At 36.9% G+C, this 21054-nt stretch overlaps 1 protein-coding gene across 1 annotated transcript in view; it reads left to right on the top strand.

The window, feature by feature from the left end:
* LOC142357020 (uncharacterized) overlaps positions 1 to 19773 on the top strand; it is a 210491-nt gene extending 190718 nt beyond the window's left edge. The window contains exons 2-5 of the mRNA XM_075408743.1: positions 8612 to 8818; positions 14025 to 14153; positions 18062 to 18216; positions 18434 to 19773. Coding sequence (XP_075264858.1) covers positions 8620 to 8818; positions 14025 to 14153; positions 18062 to 18216; positions 18434 to 19315 — 1365 coding nt within the window. The 5' untranslated portion in view covers positions 8612 to 8619 and the 3' untranslated portion in view covers positions 19316 to 19773. The remainder of the gene's footprint in view (positions 1 to 8611; positions 8819 to 14024; positions 14154 to 18061; positions 18217 to 18433) is intronic.
* Positions 19774 to 21054: the final 1281 nt, after the last annotated feature.

Genomic DNA, 21054 nt, shown 5'->3' on the forward strand with positions numbered 1-21054 from the left:
AATAACATGTTTACGCAGGTGTTGCTGTTGTTGATAACATACAGTGAGCACCACTTCAAAATTAGAACAAACTAGGTGGAACAGTCATCAATAATAAGACTGTATGAAAAGTTTTTAAAACTTGAAGCAAAAAAATAAATATTTAAATTTCTAAACAGTAAAAAATCATTTAATATAAGTTTATAGGAAAATAAAAAGAGAGGACAGATTTTAGTGACAATCAACTTATTTTAATATATTAGAGAAACTAGTCTTGTAAACATTAAAAAAGGTCTTAAAAAGGTTATAAATCAAAAAACAGATAGATAAAATTGCCAACGGGCTCGACTTCAAGAATGCTATTACCGGAAGCGTTCACCGGTTGATGAGACTTGAAGAGCTACGGGACGCACTTTGAGCTTTTAGCAGAATTACAAAACTGGAATTGAACAGAAGGAGATCCAACCCACCAAATTGATGAATTGCCACATTATTTTTCACTTAGGCTAAAAAGATCTGCAATAGAGTCGTGAAAGCAGTCGGAATCACTTGAGGGAACGAAGTAGTTTTCGGGGACGATGGGATGACCACAGACGTGATGGCGGACAACAAGATCTTGGGTTCAGCTACAGACGGCGTTTTCCAATGCCAGGAACTAGCCACAGAGACAGATGTTTTGGAAGAGATCAACAGTCTAGGAGAAACGACAAGCAGGGTTTCAAGTGCAGAGCCCAACATTTGAAAAGAAACAGTCCTTTCAAAAAGAAAACCACCGAGAACTGAGATGTCATTAGATTTTGTTCGACAAACACAACTAAATGTCTAAACGCAGAAATCATACTTCATGGGAACAGATGTGTTGGATTAAAAGACAGTGGAAGTAGTATATCGCTTTCAAGCTGGTCCACATACGAAAAACTGGGCAAACCGGGAAATGTGAAAACATACACAAAACGAGTTTTAACAGCCAATGACTCAGCTGTCAAAATAATAGGAAGAGTTACGCTGTTGGTACAGTTGCAGCCAAGACTTTGGGAGGTTGAACAAGAATATGTTATAACGGCAAACGAAGGTATAAAATGTCTGCTGAGAAATGATTTCTTGACAACCAATAAATGTGTATTGAAGTTACACGGAGAGAAACCATGTAGCAGCCAGTTTAAGATTTCAATACCGCTTACCACAAAGAAAACGCAAGCTGTTCAGCTTTCTGCAATTGCGGGGAAATTACTTATAGAAAAAATAAAAACCAATGTCTAATGATAATTAAGTTAGCTGATGATGATGGAGAAGAAATTCAGGAAGTGAAAGGATTAGTGGAAGCAGTTGAAGATTTTTAAAATTTTGAATTAAAGACTGGTTTCCTTTTAGCCGCCTGTATGATATCAATGAAAGATGTTTCCAGTTTGATAAAAGTATTGAATCTAACGGACGCACCAGTGACGGTGTATGGAAGCACTAAAGTAGGAAGCTATCATGGAAACAAACAGAATTTAGTTAAGAATGGAATCTTCACAAATCAAAATAAACCAAAAACTTTGGAAACTTTTCAATTGGGAAAACTTGCAAACTCGGAAAGATCTAATCTAAATTACAAGCAGAAAGAAAAAGTACAAGAATTGTTCATGAGACATCAACAAGTTTTCTCCCGAAACTCGAATGACTTAGGATATTGTTACAAAAAAAACCAAATTAAACCTAACAAAGATGCACAGCCGTTTAGAAGAAGTTATTGAAGTTTGAGCTTTGATAAACAAAAAGCATTGAAAAAAATTGTTGAAGATCTATAAGATACAAAATTAATTGAACCAACCCATTCGTATTTGGCAGCACCATCAATATTTTTGAAAAAGAAAGATGGCAGCTACAGATTATTTGTAGATTACATAGAGTTGAACAAACAAATCGAGAATACCAGTTGGCCGCTACCGAGAATAAATGACGTCATTGACTCCCTAGACAGAAATTGTTATTTTTCCAATATCGCTTTGACATCGGGATATTTTAAAATGGCGCTGGACAAAGAGTTGCAGAAGGTGACAACTTTTTTTAGCTCCAATAGGACTCTATAAGTGGAGGAGACTACCCATGGGCCTGGCGTCAGCGCCAGGAACTTTCCAAAATTTAATAGAGTTGATCATTGCGGGAATCTCATATGAAGTTTCTTTGGTATACCTGGACCACATAATCATAATCAGTAGATCCTTTCAGGAACATCTCAACCGTCTAGATCTCGTACTTAGACGTTTTTAAGACGCTGGAATGAAAATAAAAGGCTCAAAAACTAAGTTTTCGCCAAAAAAAATTTCTGAGACGTATTGTATCAGGTAAAGGCGTAGAAGTGAATCCGGAGAAAGTAGCGACAGTCAGTAAAATGAAAAGCCCACGAAAAATAAAAGAATTGAGAGCTATATCAGGACTAGTCGGTTTTTACAGAAGTTTCATGAAATATTTTGGTAGCTATTTAACAAAGAAGAACGTTTTTCTTGGCGCAAAGAGTGTGAATCAGCAGTTGAACAACTAAAACAAGCACTAAAGAAGGCACCATTTTTGGGATGATATCTGAATGACACGGATCCCTATATTTTAACCACCGGTGCCTCTCTGTTTGGCTTTGGTGGTTAAGGAAAACAATAAAACAACAAAACTCAAATAGTTATCCAAAGACCAGTTTTAAATGCTCTTCTACCTTTCCTTCGTGAACATTGCGGACATTTTGGTATGGCTAAGAGAATTGATCGTGTTCGTGAACGATTCTACTGGAACGGGATGAAAAAAGATGTCCACGAGGTGGTAAGCATGCTGTCGAAGAAGTGGGCACGCCAGAAACACATAAGCAACTTGACAACTTGGAAAACAAGTCACCCACTTTGGCAGGTTGTTTTGGACATTACGGGACATTTACCCGAGTCAAGAGGGAACAAATTCATTCTGTTAGTTGGAGATCAGTTCACACAGCTTTCAAAACGGTATGATGCAATTTCCAAGAGCAACCAAGAAGCTTCAACGGCAGCTGAGGCCTTTGTAAACGTATTGGTTTCAAGATTTGGTTGTTTGGCAAATCTCCATAGTGACAAGGGCAATAACTTTATGTCGAATCTTTTCACGAACATGTGTAAAGAGCTGGGAATCAACAGGACATCAACAACAGCTTATCATCCTCAAGGAAACGCAATGATAGAGCGCACCAATCGAACAAAACAAACCAAAATTTACCCGACCCTGAGTGATTATGTCGAAAGCTTGAAAGGCGAACAAAAAAATCCTGCCGTGAAAGCTTGGAAACCATGGATGGGGAGCAAGAAAGACAAAAAATTTGCTCTGACCGTAGCACATTCGGACCACAATATGAAGTAGGTTGTTTAGTAATGGTGTTCAGCCCCACAATAAAAACTGGCCAGACAAAGAAATTTGAATCGTTTTACAGTGGACCGCAAGTAATACGTGAAATATCAACAATTTAAACTTTGTTAATGAAGATATGAAATCATAAAACACAAAAAAATGTCCACTACAATCGACGGAAATGTTTTAACAGTAGTGCTACGACTGATAAAAAAGAACATAAAAAGGCAAAGAATGAAACGAAAATACCACAAAACGACCTTACGGAGTGCAAAAATTTTGTATAAATTGAAGCAGGCACTCCAAAGTGAATGACCCAAAAAAAGAAAAGTTAATCCTGAAGGGAATAATAGTCAAATTTTTCCTAGAAAAGAAATTCACAATGAGACAGTCAAGGAGGAATTGTTTGAAACATCAATGAGCGGGAATACAAAAGAATCCTTAACTACTCACACAGACAACAAGAGCAGAAGCACAAAGATAATTGCTCCAAAGTAGCCACACAACAGAAGCGGGATAGCCTTGGCAACAACCGAAAGGAGTGAAGGCAATGAATTTCCAAATAGAAGCCCGGCTTCTACTTCGCAAAATGTTACCAATGGACAATATCAAACAAGAAGTGCGTCGGGAAAAACAAGACCACGGAAACTGAAAGACTATTTTTATTCAAGGATAACGATTCAGAGAAAAGCTCGATAGTGATGCGTTCTTTTAAAAAAGTGATACGACAATATGCAGAGGGCGTGGACCCCACATTGGAACGTGCAACTGTACTGGAAATCTCTGCAATTGGTTAGCATATTAGATTTAGCACAATCCTTAGAGATTGTGGGTATGATTTTGAGAACGAGAACATTCTGCAGATGCACAATTTTGCCATGTCTGAACGGACCCTATGCGAAACGTCTAATATCAAGAAGGAGCAGGTAAACCAAGGGGGACTCATCTACTCTGTGATCAGCAGCATGAGTAAACTAGGATACTGCATGTACAGAGCCGCCTATACTGTAACTGCTCTAATAAAATTGGTTGGTAGGACAATTCAACATGCCTCAACAGGAAAACCTAAATAATTCCAACGTTTTACCCTTTAAAAGAGTCAGTCTGCTAAAAACTATGGCAGGGACGCAAAGGGGTGTTACCGAGGCACGTTGATTTTAAATTTAATGCTCCTAAGGAAAAACTTAATGGGATGGTTGGTGACGAAGCGACTCAGAGATAATTAAGGTAACATCATGATAAATTCTGAAATATTCATGGGAAGTTTGTTCAATCAACTAAGGAAATATCTGAAGGAACTTGGTTTTATTTTAAAGACCCTTTGAAACAAGAGCAAACGTTGCTATATCAAGGAGATACCTTTGAATTGGATTAAGTACAATACATATTTGACCAAGATGCAAAACCGAATATGTTACGATAGTTAAATGTTCGAATTCAATAACAGCAAAGATTTTCAACGCTGGAAACAACAGGTATTCGACCAGCAAGTTAGAAGAAAAAAGAAATTTAAAAGTTCAGGTAAAAAAGAGCAAACAGGTAGACGACTTTCAACTTTTTGAAACAAACCACAAAAACGTGTATTACACAAATGAATCCTGGAGGATCAATTTTCCCTAACAGATATATCTGGGACAGATATCACGGACACGAAGCGAGATCAACTCTTTGTGTGGGATTTTCGATGCATGTTCAAAAATTTGAACGAAATAGAGCTATTGAAATGTCACATAGAAGAATTTTAGAGAGCAATGATCCTAACAACAACAATAAATGGAAACGCACACCAAGTCTTCACATCAAAGAAACGCCAGGGGATTACACGCCAAAAGAGCGAGAGGAGTACTTTATGTCCATAAGTGCGTTAAAGTTGTCGTGCGTGTCAGAAAAATTTCTTTTTTTACCGAGCAAATGACAGTTGGGGTGTCTTCTGACAACAGTTCAGAAGGGATAAGATACATGGACCCCAATTCTAAAGTTCTATGGAAATTTTATAATAACGAGTTGCAACCCCTTGTACCCGAACGCACTCGAGTTGCAGAAAAGATCATGGAATGTATGTGACCGACGACTAGAATTGATTGAAAAGCGCGATGAGATGCCCAATCACAGAGTTAATGCCAATTGGTCAAGTACTGCACCAGGGGAAAGAATCTTCAATGGTGATGACCTTGAACTTAGCAAGACAGCCCAAGATGTGTTTCTGTCAATCGACATGATACGCAGTGGCACCAAGCATGTAATTGCACTACAACCCATTAATCCAATTAGGGTATTTTCAGTATCTCAAACAACGTTCTGAGGAACAAAGTTTGACAAGAAGAAGGATCACACTTGAACTAAGTGACGGTGATACAAATTTTGTAAATTTAAATGCAAAAAATGCTAAATCTATTCCGAAAATAGCCGAAATTGAAATTGATACTCTGGATTAATTGTATTTTGTAATACATAGGAATGGCAGAACCAAAAGTGTGCGATTACTGTTATTACCCACCCAAGCTCTTCGAGGTGAAGTCAATGGTCAAGCATCAGGTTTAGGGGATTGTTGGAATGACCCAATGGCACCCAATATCGTAGACAGAGCCCCCATTAGTGCGTTGTAACTGGATGAGCTGCAAGGCAAAAAAAGACATGAGAGCTGCAAGGCAAAATAAAGAGCAACATAAAAAGATTAAAAACAACGAAATGCTGGGAACTGCTGGGGCTCGGTTCGAAGAAGAGTTGTGGCAGTTAAAGCTAGAAGGTCAAAGGCTACAGGAGCAATTTCTACAGACAAAAAGATTACCAGTAAACGCTGGGAATCAGCGGGAGTCCTGCAGGAGGCTGGTTGAATTTTTGAACAGAGAGTTGAAGGATACTAAAAGCGAGGCAGAAAGGAAAACAAGGGAATGTGTCGCTTTAGTAGATGAGCGGGAGTGTTTAGCACGGGAGCCGGAGATTGCCGAGGAGAATAACAGAAAGCTTCAAAGTAGGGTCAAGAAAGGTCATCCAGAGGAGGCTGGAGACTATAAAGGCACAAAGCCCATTCAATCGACCACCCAATCTATACGATATGCTGTTCGTACCGCAAGGGGCAACAACCACCAGAATTTTGAAAGACTACAAAACGTTGTCTTTGCTGTGTCATTAGGACAAGGGTGGCCGGGAAGACCCAACCAAATTCCGTATCAGCATAAAGTGCACGGGTAATATAGTCTGAACCGTTTGACTTTCATCCTCAGAAACGGGATAAAGAGGTAGAGTCAAGAGGTCACTAAACCGTGGCTAGCTGCTGACGAAGGCAACCGCTTGCCGGTCGTTTTAGAGCAATTTGCCCGAGGTTATTCGGTTACGTTTTTTTAATTGCAATCTTTGGATAAAATTATTGTGTTTGGACTAACAAACGAGGGTGCAGACCACCCATCGGTATAAGTGATACCCAGAATTCTTAACAACTACTTCTGCTAGAATGGAACAACCTGCCCTCTTTAGCTGAAAACTGTGTTAAAAGCGATTCATATTCAATTTTTATCTGTCCTTTTTCGACCGTTTTCATTTTCAGTTATGTTATTGTTATTATGGGTTCGTGACAATTTAACGGGGATTATAAGTCCCAGAGTTGAACATGGAGTTAGCGCGACAGTTTTGGAACAGTCACAGAAAGATCCAACTACAGAGGTTATTCTCAGCTCAGTTCTCTTTGAAAAATTTGCGCATTAATTCTAGAAGTCTTCCTTTCAAGTTAATGTTGTCGAAAAAGTGCATTTTCTTTTAGAGGATGTTCACCCAAAATCCAGTTCTATACCAAAAATTAAGTCTCTGCGATTCGTATCGAGTCTGTGCAGTATAACACTAGATCTTCTTGCGTTCCACCGAATAACGTTCTAATTGCGCAAGTCGACATCGTACTTTCCTGACACTATGCTGCGAAAAAATAGAAGATCTTTTACGACTTTAATGTAGAGTAGACAATAGCTTCTTTAACAGTTTCTGTTCGTCATCCATTTCATGTGTTATTAAACTGCTCTAAAAATTGATAATCATATCGCTTTAGCTCCCAGCATTCAGGTGCAAACATTAATGTCGGGCTTACAATAGCTCTATATAGGTGAACCTTTGATTACATAGTGTACCAGGAGAGGCACGTGCTAAAAAACTGTAACTTTGAACACCAAGTCATAATGTTGATTATATAGATATAATTCAATGGTTAGGAAATGGATGACTTTTTCACGGTAGCAAAAGAAGATTTGTGAAGCAAATCTCAAGAAAGTTATAACTGTTGAAAAGGAACAACAGTGGGCAAAGGGTAGCCCAGGCATATCGTGCCAAAGTAACTATAACTCAAGGGTCTTTTTTGAAACACCACCAACACTGGCGTCAGTGAAGCAAGCTGATTAGTTTGCTTCTCTGACGTCCGGCCGCAGCACCACCAACACTACACATTCAAAATTAACTGAAGGCGGAACACCGCACACATGGAAATTTGGCAGCTGGTGTTTCTTTGAACGAGATAAAACGCCTCCATCGTTTTCGCGTAATGTTTGAACTGCCATTTTTTTCCAATTTTCTTAATGAACTTCCATGACTTGTGAGCATTCAAGTTTCTTATAAAATTCCTCTGAATATTGTTGTGCTTCTTTTAACTTAGAACACTCACGTGCACATTTTAAAATGCCGAAAGTCTGTAGTGCCAGAGGTTAAAATGCCAGAAGTTGCTACTTAGCCAGAAGTTGAATTTCGTTGATTTTGTCATTTTAAAACGATGCGCGTTTCGTGTTTTAAGCATTCTTAAGTGACTGCAGAAGTCACTTCGAAATTCTGACTTAATATCTCGAACCGCTTCGCGGTTCTCGATAAACGCCAGAAGTTCGCAGTGACTTCAAGCAGAATCACTTAACCATTACTTCCTATTTACAAGATTGCGAACTTCTTAAATTATCCAAACCCTGTTGTAGATTTTAGGGGTCTTTCCCATTATAGCCCCCCAGAAAATTATAGCCCCCCAAAAATCAAGATATAGCATACAATTAAATTCATCATTTATGCTTACAATTGTTGGTTACAAGTTTTTGTTTTGTTCCAGTATCGAATGCTGGAATTTTCCAATCGCCGTCATTATTTCATGGAACGGGTCCAGGTTTTTTCGAAAGTGCAAGTTTAGATATACCAAACGGTGCTACTTCCACAATAGTCAATCGAGTTCTATAATCACCTTTGAATGTAAATTGGGCTTAGCATGGGTTCAACCAAAAGAGAATAAAACTTTCTTAACCTGCTGTCGGTTTCACATTTTTGTTTTTTCAGTTTGTCATGGCTGCCGGCTCTCCGCAAAGTCACCGACCTGGCCCTCTGAAGAAAGTTAAGCTAGAAATTCCAGAGCTACCTGATATTTTTCTGCCTCCTGTCTTCGATCCAGCACTTTTGCAGTCGCAGAACTCGAAGGCCCTAAAACATCAAAGTCCCAAAACCTCGCAGAAAAGTCCGGCCACCGGAGTTCAGACATCTGCAGGTTTACTTTTAAAATAATAAATTCGGACTCGCTACCGCAATGCTTTTTATTGTAGATAATTCATACCCAAAAGGGTACAATAACGCATGTATGTAACGCAGAATCATGGATTGCTAATGAAAACTATTCAAAAAATTGTTTTTGGTATGGAATCATTGCCGTTAGCTCCCCTCCGTGATTATCAGTCTGCCCCTGTGGCAAGTGCTATAATAATGGCAAACTAACGGTGCTAAGTTTGTTACTAACCCATGGGTACATTTCTAATCCCTCCCTGTCTGTACTACCACTACTAGGTTTGCATTTGCGCATAATAAACTTTAGTTTTTGCAGCGAAGTGATTTTATTTTGAATTGCTTGGTCCTGTTGGCCTTTAAATGCATTTTTTTCGACTTCTGACTTTTCATCTGATATTTTTTTTTCGTCTGATCACTTGACTTTTCGTCCTCAAAAAAACTAGAATCAAGTAAAATCTGGCGAACTTTTAGTCGCTGACTCTTAGAGCCTTAGTAGTCTAAGTCTATGACTCAACGAAATTGCTGAGAAAACATAAAACCATGGTGTGAGAGGCAGTTTTCGCGGTTAAGACTCTCTCGCTCCATACCCCCTCAATGAAGCCCAGCCCAATGTAGCAATTTATATTAGTCATGCGTTCTTTTTTAATGCGGTTTTTCGCTTACCGATTATTTTTTGGACGCTTTTGACTTCTCGTCCTCAAAAACGGGATAAATATATTACACCCGGAGGGCAATAAGTCCTTATGGCTTTCTAGTCACAAAGTATGCGATGCAACGAAAGTGTTTAGGGGACATAAATTTATGTGAAGGGCAGTTCTTATAGTTCGACCCTTTCACTTCACCCGTGTGTGAAGTGAGGCGTGAAGGGCAGTTGTTAGAGTTTGACCCCGCTCACTTCACCCGATGCTGACCCCACGCCCCTTGAATTAAACTAAAGCTAGTCTCCCTAAACTGCAGCTACTGACAAAGCCAGCAGCTCGCCAGTCGTTTGAGTGCAATTTCCGCGAGGTTAGTGGGTTATGTTTTGGATCTTTTCTGTTTCCCCCACCAGTCTGTTTGCAACCAAATTATGTAGTTTTTGGTATCATTAAGCCCATCTTATGAAAGGTAAGCGCAAAAGTAGTAAAAACGCATCATTATTTGTCTGCTTACTTTATAAGCAAATTTGAATGAATGTAAATGTGTTAATTTCAAAAATTCGCTGCATCATTGAATTGTAAATGCTGTTTGTGCATAATTATCTAAGTATTGGTATGAAATGCAAACAAAATGCTATAACATGTGTAAGGGAGGGGGTCCAAATGGAAGTGGGGGGGGGGAATAACAGAAAAGATCTTGTTTCAACTCCTTTGTTCCCTTTCTTTTAAGCTTAAGCTAGCCTCTGTGAGCCCCAGATACTCACGAAACCAACAACTCACCGGTTTTCTCAGAGCAGCTCACCCGACGTCAGTCAGTTGTAAGAAAGAAAATTAAAATTAAGTGTTTATTCGACTTCTGTTACCTTGACGTCAGGAAAGCATTCGATAGAAGGAATTCTTTCTGTTATTCTTCTCTTATTCTTCCTCGGTTTTTTTGGAACCTTAAATTTTTGATCTGCTTGATATCCGTGAGCAACAAGTGTTAGCCCAATGCGGTTTCAATTTTTTGCGGTTTCTTGAATTTAAATTAAATGATCATTAAAAATTGATAAAGAAGTTTATAGAGGTGCAAGTGTTTAAATAAATCTAAATAAATTGAGTAAAACTAGCAAGCGCATTTATTTTCCGCGACCTCCGGAGTCCTAGACTGATAGAATTCACTACTAGCTATAATGTTTTATCATGTACCAATCGCTTTTACTTCATCAACAAACTTTATTTAGGAGTGAGCGCAATTGAGGTCCTTCAAAGTGATGAAGAAAAGCGTGAAAAAGTCACTTGAGAAGTAAAAAAATGTTCTAGAACAAAAGCGCAAAAAGTGTCATACAAAAATTTTGCATAAAAACGACGCTCACATTTGCAGTAATTACTTAACTTCCTTCGAGGGCAATTGAAAAGATTCAATTCCGTTTAAGCGGAAATCCATCGGGCTTTAAAGATAAATGGATGGACAAACGAAATTAACATCTTAAGATCTACAAATCATAGAATAATGTTTTGCATAAAAGCTGTTTTCATTAAAATTTGGGTTCTAAAAAAATCATGTAGATAGTTAATATAAGTTTTCAGAGGCATCTATATCGCAATCTGAGGGAACATTTAAATTAAGAGCATTAAAACAACTCAAAGCCAATGGAGCTTCCAAATCTGAGTTTTTGGCATCTGTGTCGGAGAAACTAGTCCATTATTGCATGTTCACACGGATAAACGTTGACTCTCAGCCTGATGTTTTTCTCGGCGAGATGCTGAGAGAATCTCCCAAGCATTATAATAAAGACAAGTTATTGAACGAAATTGTGTCAGACAGGATTTTGACAAATATAAGAAAAAATAATGACACCAAAGCGGTTAACTGAAGAACACAAGATTTTTTTGAAACTTTCGGAGAAATTGCATTATTAAATTTAACAAAGACATTGCTCAGTTAAATATAAAGAACGGAGTTGAGTAGTTTTTTGTTAAGTCCAAGATGCTGTAATTTGATAAGGTACTGTATCAGAGGCCTTCTTCACAAATGAAATTGCTAGGCAGTCAGACTATTGCGATAGAATCAGACATTTAATATACTTTTTTGAAGATAAAAGCTAAACTATCCTTCGTTGATCATAAAATTGCCTTGCTCATTGTATTTTGCTTTCTTCGAGAGCAATTAAAAATATTCCGTTTAGGTGGAATTACATAGGGCTTTGATGATAAATTTTAAGATAAACTGATAATGGACAAACAAAGATTAAATCTTGAGATCTACAAATCATATAATATTCTATGTAAAAACAGCAGGAGTTGTTCTCATTAAAACTTGACTCCATGGTTCTAAAACGTCATCCTGAGAGTTGTTATAACTTTTTAGAGGCATTTGAGCAAATTTTAACGTCTATCTCAATTTGAAGGAACTTTTTAAATTTAAGACCATTAATGCAACTTTACAGTTAGGGAGAAAGTAGTAAAAGTGAACTAAGTTTTACTTAAAGTCGAAACTATTAAATGAAGATCGAGTATGTTGCCCTGTTGGTATCAGGAACGCCTATTTCACCCCATAATAATCTACCAGTATGAGCTTAATGTTCCCAATTTCTTCCTTTCCGCGAATTTGAAAAGATAATCTCAAAGTTTGATAAAGTATAGAAGTCAATGTGATAATCATTACCGGGCGTTGTATGTTAAAAATAGAACTCAACAATTTTCAACCTCTCATTCTGCTCAAAATTTATTTCGTCTCTCATTCTGCTCAAAATGCTTATTAAACAGCAGTTGCTTACCAAAGCAATCTTAAATGTACACAGTCAGCATCAAAAAATGAAATCAAAAATAGATAAGGGATTAAACCCTACAGCCCGGTTTAAATGCGCGTGTTTGAAGTATGTTTTAAGTATTTTTTATAGTATAGTTCTCGGAAAACTGAGGTCATTAGAAATAAAAGGTCTCAGAACTATACTCTAACTTAAAACAAAGTTCAAACACTGGCATCTAAAACTGTGCTGTATTGTTTATACCTTTTCTATTTTTGAGTTAATTTTTCGATTGTGACTGTTCATTTTAGATTGCTTTGCTATGCAACTGCTGTTTAATAAGCATTTTGAGCAGAACGAGAGACGAATGAAATTTTGACTGTTAACTTCTTTAAGCCCCATTTTTGCTGTTGGAAATTTATTTTTCATCAACTCGTTTTTCAAGTTAATATCTTGTTTTTCCCCTATTTTTAGTTCTTAACGCTCTTCCTGCTCGCAAAACAAAGCCAATTCTCGTTCCAAATCGCAATCGTGGTCAAAGTCGTTCGCAATAAAAACAATTGCCCTTCCAAAGTTTTACTCAGTTGGTTGCTCATTTTATACCATTTTGTCAACTTGATTTCTGCGAGACTGTGAAAAGTGAACGCAGAACAGTGTTCAAAATCTAGTGTAGTATCAAACGCGAAATCCGGAAAAAACTGGGAGGCATGAAAAAGTACGAAATAATGACTTTAGTTGGATCAACTTTCGAAATTAGTAATCAAGCCTAACTTTATTGTCTATTTTTAATAGCTGCCGTCAGCCTCTCAACGGCTATTATTTAGGCGCTCTCCTGTTTTTTAATTCGCTTTATCTTTTGATCACGTTTTTCGTTTTAATTAAGTCGCATTCTATCTCATTGTTTTCTTTTTCTGTTTCAATCACAATGTGCGTCAAGCCGGACAACGGCGGCTACTTTCCGGCAATTTGCCGGTTACGTTTATTAATTGCTCTCGAGTGAGAAGCAATTATTGTATACGTGTGTGTGTCTTCTCAAGTGAATTTTTCACGCTTTTCCTGATTTTTGAGTGATTTCAATTGGTCTCAATCCGAAATAAAGGTTGTTGTTGGAGTGGAAACCGATTGTTAGAGAGATGATGACAAGGTCCTGATAGCCGAGTGATTAATGCCTCTGTCGAGACTACGGAATGGGACACGAAATGTCGGGGTTCGAATCCTACCGTCAGCACCCATAAAGAAAAAATTTGTCGAGGCTACAGCTCCTGAATTGAATTGCGCCGCCTGTCATTCGAGAGCAATTTTTCCGACGTCAGTCGGTTTGTTTAACAACGAAATTAAGGTCTAATTAGTCTTAGTTACCATGTCTCCTTGTATCCCGTCATTAAGAAACAGGAGTATGTATGCAGGAGTCCAATCAAAATAGCTCAAACTTTGGAAATTTTTTTTGTACAACAATCATTTTCAACTCCAATGAGAATTCAATAGAGGCTATTTTTTGGCAGTTTTCGGGTATATTTTGGCATTTTTGTGAAATTTTGATAACTCTTGGAAAATATTTTTTAAAAATGTACTTTTCAATTCACCTGGGTGATTGCTTCTGTCATTTATGCCTTCTTTTAAGAAAAGAGAAGTTAAGTACTAAGAGTTGAATTTGAGTTTCGATTTAAAAAGTTTTTCACTGCAGCATTATTCGCAGACTCGTTAAAAAACTTCCGTAATATTTTATCTTTTACGATGAAGTCAACAGACGCACAAGTGCAACGTAAGGATAAGCTGTGACCCCAAAAAACAGTTTATGCCTCCAATAAAGCTTTTTATGTTTTAGCAGAGAACAAGGACTCTGTAGTTTCGTCACCTCGACCTAAAAAAGATGACCTTCAACATGCGATTGTCTCTAAGCGTACAATGCCAAAGCTCTACAGTCGGAAGCACAAGTTGGACTATGAAATCAGCGGTGAGAAAGTTTTACCCCATAGGAAACTTTGCCGACAATAAACACGATAACCACCGTACGTAATAATAAGCTATAGAAGATTTAGTTGTGGCACCAATGAAATATCTGAAGACAATTTTTCTCAGAAGCATATTGAAATGGATTGAAAACGTAGCGGTAGTATCTTTTTAATAGCCTGCGAAAACTGAGCCGAGCTATTTTTTGCCTTCTCGTGGTGTTTTTACGAACAAAAGCGGGTTTACGAAGGGAAGGATGGTTATGGCGGTCTTCTGTTTTTTAAGTGTCGGTGAAACAGGGTGTTAGTCAATGCCGGATGTGTAAAGAGTAGGGCGAGAGAAATAGGTAGAATTTTTCACAAAATTTCTGTCGCTTTTGGCTTTTGCAATGCAGGTTTTTAGATTCAACTCGGACTTCTTCGGTCAAACTGGCTCATCTCAAGCATGTTAACAAGTAAATGTTTGTTTGAGGCCGTTTCGACAGTTTCTTTTTTAAAAAATTGCTCTGGAACGAAGTTTGAAGCAACTATTGTAAACGTGTTGGTCTTGTTACGACTCGAAGTGGAGTATTTTCTTGACGGTTTTTTACTGGAAGTAGCGTTCGTTCAGAGAAAATTTTGACCTAATAGCGAAAGTGAGTAAAATTGCCATTTGAGCTAATATTTTCTGAGCGAAAAAAGATTTTTGATCTTGTGCTGAGGTCAGAGAATGACTTCGACCGAAAATTGTTCTTCAATTGGCCCAGTTTTTTGTAATTTAGTTTTTGTCGAAAAAAATTGTAGTTGATACTGTATTTACATGTAACTTTCTGAAATTGATACCACAGTGGTGGTTTTGAGAGCCAAACTAACTGCGTTTTAAGTGTATAATGGGCATCTTTTTCTCAATTTTTGAAGCTAATTTTTGGCTTTTATTAATAGCCGCACAGCGATAGCTGGGGCTATTATTGGCCTTCTCTTGGTTTTTTTTTATTTCGTCGTCATTATTTTTGTTACGACCATATGACGTCACAGCCACTTTTTGTTCATTCGTTCATGCAATTTCAACTGAATTGCATGTGTGACGTCATTTTTCGCTCTTAGTGGAGCGAGTTTTTTTGATCATGCGCGTGATTAAATTTTTGGTCACACTTGACTTACCTCACTCTCAAAAATGACTTCCTCACTTTGAAATTGACTTTTATTTACTTTAATTCAAAGAGATAAGGTCAAATGGGTGTGTGTCACTCTAAATGAAGGTTATTTGAGATCAGCTAATAGAGGCAGCAATAACTTATACAGATTTTTATAACAGATCAGCCTTCAATGAAAAGACGAATTTTTTTGGTCTGTCTTTTTTACTGTTTTTTTGGACTGCCGGTCTACAAATCTATTGCGGCTAATTTCTGGCAATCTGCCAGCTATGTTTTCATCAATTTCTTCATTTTTGGATCTTTAAGTGGACTTATGATCAAAAATCAGTGCATATGGCAACTTCCCTTCAAAATTCGTGGACAAGCTTCAAAATTCATGGATATGCATTGAACGCCTCTTTCTAACGTGAGGTTTTTTTAATCAAATCTTCTTTGAATAAAATTGTACATATGCTTATCTGATTTTGGCAGTTTTTGTCCAATTTTACTCATTTCTGTTTTATTTTGGTTTTAAATCCTAGAATGTGTTCATTGGACCTTCGGGGATTTTTTCGTTTATTATAAATTGAATTTTCGTGGCGTTGAGTTTTTGAAATTCAGTAGTTTTTTCAAATTTACAATCCTTTAAATATTTTAATTTTAGTTCAAATTTTGCAATGTATTGAATCTTTCAGCTGTTTTCATTTTTTCTTCTATGCATGAAGATAGTTATGTAGTTTTTCTAAGCATTGATTTTAATTGGTAAAATCAATTTGTTTTTGTACTTTATTTTTTATTGGTTTTCAAATTTCAAAAATAAACATCTTTTTTGTGTTTTTTTCCTATGTGACCATGTTCTCCACATTATACTTTGAATCATTCTAACTTTCTCCTGAGACCTATAGTTTTTTTCTTCTGATTTTCTCAGTTGTCTAAAAATTTTATTCATTTTAGTCTTTCTTTGAATGTCCTTTTCATTTTTTTGCAATTTATTTCATTTAATATAATGCAGCACTGAAAATTTGCTGGTTTTCAGTTTCAAAGTTTTGAATGATTGTTGATTTCTGGGAATTTTCTTGAGGCCTTGTTTTGGAATTGAAATTTTTTTTTGCCATTGAGTATTCTGTTTTTGTCTGTTTGGCAATTAGTTTAGTTATGATATCTTGTCTATGATATCTTCAACACGAGAAAAGTATATCATATTTATTTCTGAACTGCGGTGACTCCAAAACGAAAAAAATCTAGGTTTGCTTGAGTTCTGATTTTGTTTTTTTTTTTGAAAAATATCAATTTAGTTTCAAAGAATATCATCTGCCTTATGCTTTCACAATAAGACTTGTGGGTCGTGAAGTTGATTGTGAAGTTCTAGCTTTATAAGACTAGTATCTCGAGCTACTTCATGACTATTTTTTCTCTCAGTTTTGGATTATACCAGTATTCGATCATCCTAAGAATTTTGGTCGTTCAAATTTTTTAATGTTTTTAATAATGAAATTTTTTGGTTTGAAGATTTGAATGATATTCTTGGTGGAAATTTTGTTATACTGCGAGGCTTTTTATTGTTACTGGTTGATGCCATAATTGTTTTTTTAATGTGTTGGATTGATTTCAATGGTCAGATCTGTCTGGTTATGACAACGATGTATGTTTTGGATGACCAAATTTTTTGGACGAAACTGTGGGTTTGACGATTTGCTGTTTCAAGACAGAAGGTATTGGTTTCGGCTGCAAATTTTTTCTGTGAAGTTCCTACGCTTCGAGTGCCTTCCGGAATTCTTCCGACTGTTTTGTTAAATTTTTGCTTAACCGTTTTGAGTGCTCGAGCGACTTTTACACCCCTGACTTGTTCGTTTTGCGTGATATAAGTTTCGCCTTAAGGAATTTACTTACTCCCCCGCTCCGCGAACGACTGCATCAGGCTGCAATAGATCTGAGATCCCAACTAATCGCTCGACAGCAATTTCTCGGACGTTAGGTTTTGTTTAGGTAATAGGAGGTAATTTGGATTTTTTTGTCTCCGTTTTTGATGCTTTTTAGCTCTTTTGTTTTTCAAGTTATGGCGGTGTAAATTTTTGGTGCAGTTAAAATTCTAGGACAAATTTTTTACCGAGTTGTTCAGAAATTCTTGAATTTTTGATACGGTGGTTTCTAATTAAATAAATGTACTATTTCTTAAATAGATTTCTTAATTTTATTAGATAAATAGACTTTCTCGTTCATAGACAATCAGTGATTCGATCAAAAACGATGTTGTAAGTCCTCGAGAGTAATAATATGGACTCCGCAGCTTGAAGAAAATAAATTTTGCAAAACACTTTTTTTGCTTGACTCCTTTTTCTGCTATTGTCGGTATGAATTAATTTTACTGTATTAATGTCATGTGTTTAGTGATGATTGAAGGAAACTGTATCACATGGTATATTGAGAATAATTGTTTTGTCACAAAAAGTAGAGAATTTGAAAAAGAAGTGAGATATGTGGTTTACTTTGTGTTAATCCGTTAGAAAGTTTTTTTTTCGTTTTAATGTTAATTTCTAATACTCTTTCTACTTACAATTCAGAATTGTTCCTTTTAGAAATTGTTCTGTTTGAGTCCAAGCCTGTAGTTTTTTTTCCGGAAGGTTTCGTTTGACGTCACGCTCACTTCACATCAGCTCTTATTCATTCTGGTAGTTTTCGACCGAGATGTGAGCTTGATTCCACGTTTTACTCCTATTAGTATTATTTGTCTATTCGAGTGAATTTTTGGTCACACGCGTCAAAGGATGTCAGTGTTTTGGTAAACAAATGCTTGTTTTTAGAGGGCGTTCCATCGTTAATGGAGTGCTGTCTCAAAGTGTTGATAGCACATATTGATGCAATCGATGAGGTCGGATCATTGCCTTATGATGTTCTGAAGCCCGTTTTGGAAAAGTGTACCCCAATGCAGTTGATGAGGATTGAATCACATAACCCTGTCAGTATTCTAATAAACGTTTCGAATTTTAAAAAACTTTTAGGATTAGGATTGATTGCTCGCTCTATTCAAAGTTTTACTGATATCATGGCAAAAGGCCGGCGTCAAGAATAGTCTCAAATATAACGAGTAAATTGGGAATAAATGGAGAAATAAATTTGGGATAAATTGTACGAATTTTACGGAACAAGTTTTTCAACCAATCCTCTATTTTCAGCATCTGATAGAAGATACAGACCATCTCTGGGAAGGTTTCTGTAGTCGTGAGTTCAAAAATGCCACATTGCGGAAGGAAGAGGATCAGGGGTGGTGTGAGTACTACGTCAGTCTCTGCGATTTCAGAGACAAGAAACTGGAACACCTCAAAGCCAAAGTAACCCAGAACCTAATTGCGGCTGAGACTCCTAAACGCAAAACGAAATACACTTCCGTCGTTTCCCGACCTCAAGGTCGGAGATCCAACACTAGCTTGTCTCCGGTTAATTGTTCAACATCATCATCGAGAGCATCATTTGTGCCTTCAACCTCCAGCACCTCAGATCAGCCGAAGTTTTCTCTTAGTAGATCTAAGTCAGACGTAACATCGGACCCGATTAAGAGAACGAGAGTAAGTGCAGTAGAAATTCCCATTGCAATACCCTCTCGTGCTGAGATCCTCGCCAAACGAGGCCTAAAGACCTTGACAGATCCTAACAAGTTCCAGACCCAAACGAAAGTTGTACAAATTGCACCACCCTCATTCAAAGTGAAGCCTGTTGTGGGAATTGGTAAAAACGGGACCCCTGGTTCGACGTCAAAGGTTTACAGCCAAAGTGAACGTGGAAAAAACAAAGTTGAAAGCAGCTCGAAAGCTTCAAGTCCTCTACTTGTTGAGAAATACATTGAAAAAAGACCTGATGTGGCAAACAAAGCAAGTATCGGATCCAGCTTTAAGCTAAAATCATCCGATGAAAGATTTTCCTCGACTCTGAAAAGGGAGCCATCAAAGTCTGATAAGACCATCAAAAAGTTGGATTCTAAAAAGCCGGTACAATCTCTAAATGGGCCCTCGTTAGCTATTAAACGTCAGCCTTTGTTTGGAGGTGGGCGTAAAATTTGAAACAAAATATTTGGCTAAAAAATTGCATTGCGGCCATTAAGATGAGAAATTTTAATGACTAATTTAGTAAATACTTGAAGTTTTACCATAGCTAGATGTTCGCATTAACGGCTGTTAGCATTCAAAATTTGGTACCAAAAATGAGGGGGCGATTATAATTTATATTTATAAAAACTTGGGAGTTTGTTAAGGATAACAGTCTACTGGCTTCATGTTGCGAGTAAAAGTGTTAGCGTCGCAATTCTTCTTACGATAAATGGTGCTTTTCTATGTTTAGTGTTTGAAGCAGCAAACTCTATTAATCTATTAATGTAAATGTCCTGTCAATGAGAACCCTTCGGTTTTTGTATGGTGCTTAAATAATTATTTTATTGTAAATCGTTATCTGACTCTCATATTCCTTTTTATTTTTACTCTCAGAACGGACAGCAGATTTAAATTAAATGTAGCTCGGCTGATTTTTTGCACTTTGCAGAGACAAACGTTGAGCATTATTATAGTTTTTGTCGAAGAAAATATCGTTCGTAATAATTACAAAAATTAAAAGCTGTTCGAGCTCAGATAGATATGCGTCATTGATATATTTTTTTAAAAAAATGTCTATTGAAGAATCTCTATTAGCCGAAAATACCGCGAGTTAGTTTATTGCGTCGACCTCTTTTGGTAAGAGTAGTTAGGGCGAGGAACTTAATGTTGGCTGGGCTTTTTTCCTCGGTCAATTTGACCCTCCGAAATGTTTATCGGGAAAACACATGTAGTTTAATTTGTTACGTAGAGAGTAGTATAATTGATAGGGTACAGCTATTGTAGCAAGAGTCTTGATAAAAATAGGCTTTTCATTTTCTTTGTCTAGAAGGATTCTGATTTGATTATAGGGTTTCTCTAAGTAGTTTGTGAAAAGGGTTTCTCTAAGTAGTTTGTGAAAAATTAGCAAAAAAAACTTGTCATAGTTTGTCAATATTCATCACAAATGCGTTTCTTGAAAGCAGCATAGTTAACTCAAGAAAAGTCGTGAGCTTGTTCATTTAAGTGAAATAGTGTAGCACTGTTCCAATTTGAGCTGAAAAATCATTGTTTTGATCTATTGCTAAAATCTATGGCAACATAATCAAGTAGAGAACATCATGAGAGTGCAAAGTTAAAAGGTTCAACTCAAAATTAGACGCTAGCAAAAGTTCCCTTTAGGTCCCTTTTTTTATCTCTTTCTCCTGATTATACGTCTTAATTAAAGAACTTGGTCTGTTTCGTTGTCTTGATGAAAGTGTCGCAATGTATTACGTACTCTTGAATAGAACCTAAATTTTTATTCGTTGCAAATGAAAACAGCCTTCAGTTGTTGTAAATTTAAATTTCTGTGTGGTCATGTCCTTATTACGCATTCTTCTATTTTCATAAAATTAAAAGAAATCGTCGCTAACATTTTATGCTACGTAGATACATCAAACTCAATTCGAAGGTAAAGGTTTTGCGCCCATGCTTTTTCTTTTATCGTCAAAGTTGTCAACACAATTGTGTTCAAGTAAAATAAATTATGAAAATCAACCACCTAAATTGCTTTCAAACATTTGTACCTTCAGTCTGAATTTCCTTGAAAGTTACAATGAACGTAATTCAAACTGTCCAGAGAGTCAAAAATTGCAACCAATACAGACAAGAAATAAACGCATACTTCAACTCTCCTCCATTGCTGAGCAGCAGTCCATGAGTCAAGGCACTTGTACCGGCCCTCGTTAATGCCC

This window comes from Convolutriloba macropyga, chromosome 2 (assembly GCF_964194025.1).
Source record: "Convolutriloba macropyga chromosome 2, txConMacr16.3, whole genome shotgun sequence".
NCBI classification, from domain to species: Eukaryota; Metazoa; Xenacoelomorpha; order Acoela; family Convolutidae; genus Convolutriloba; species Convolutriloba macropyga.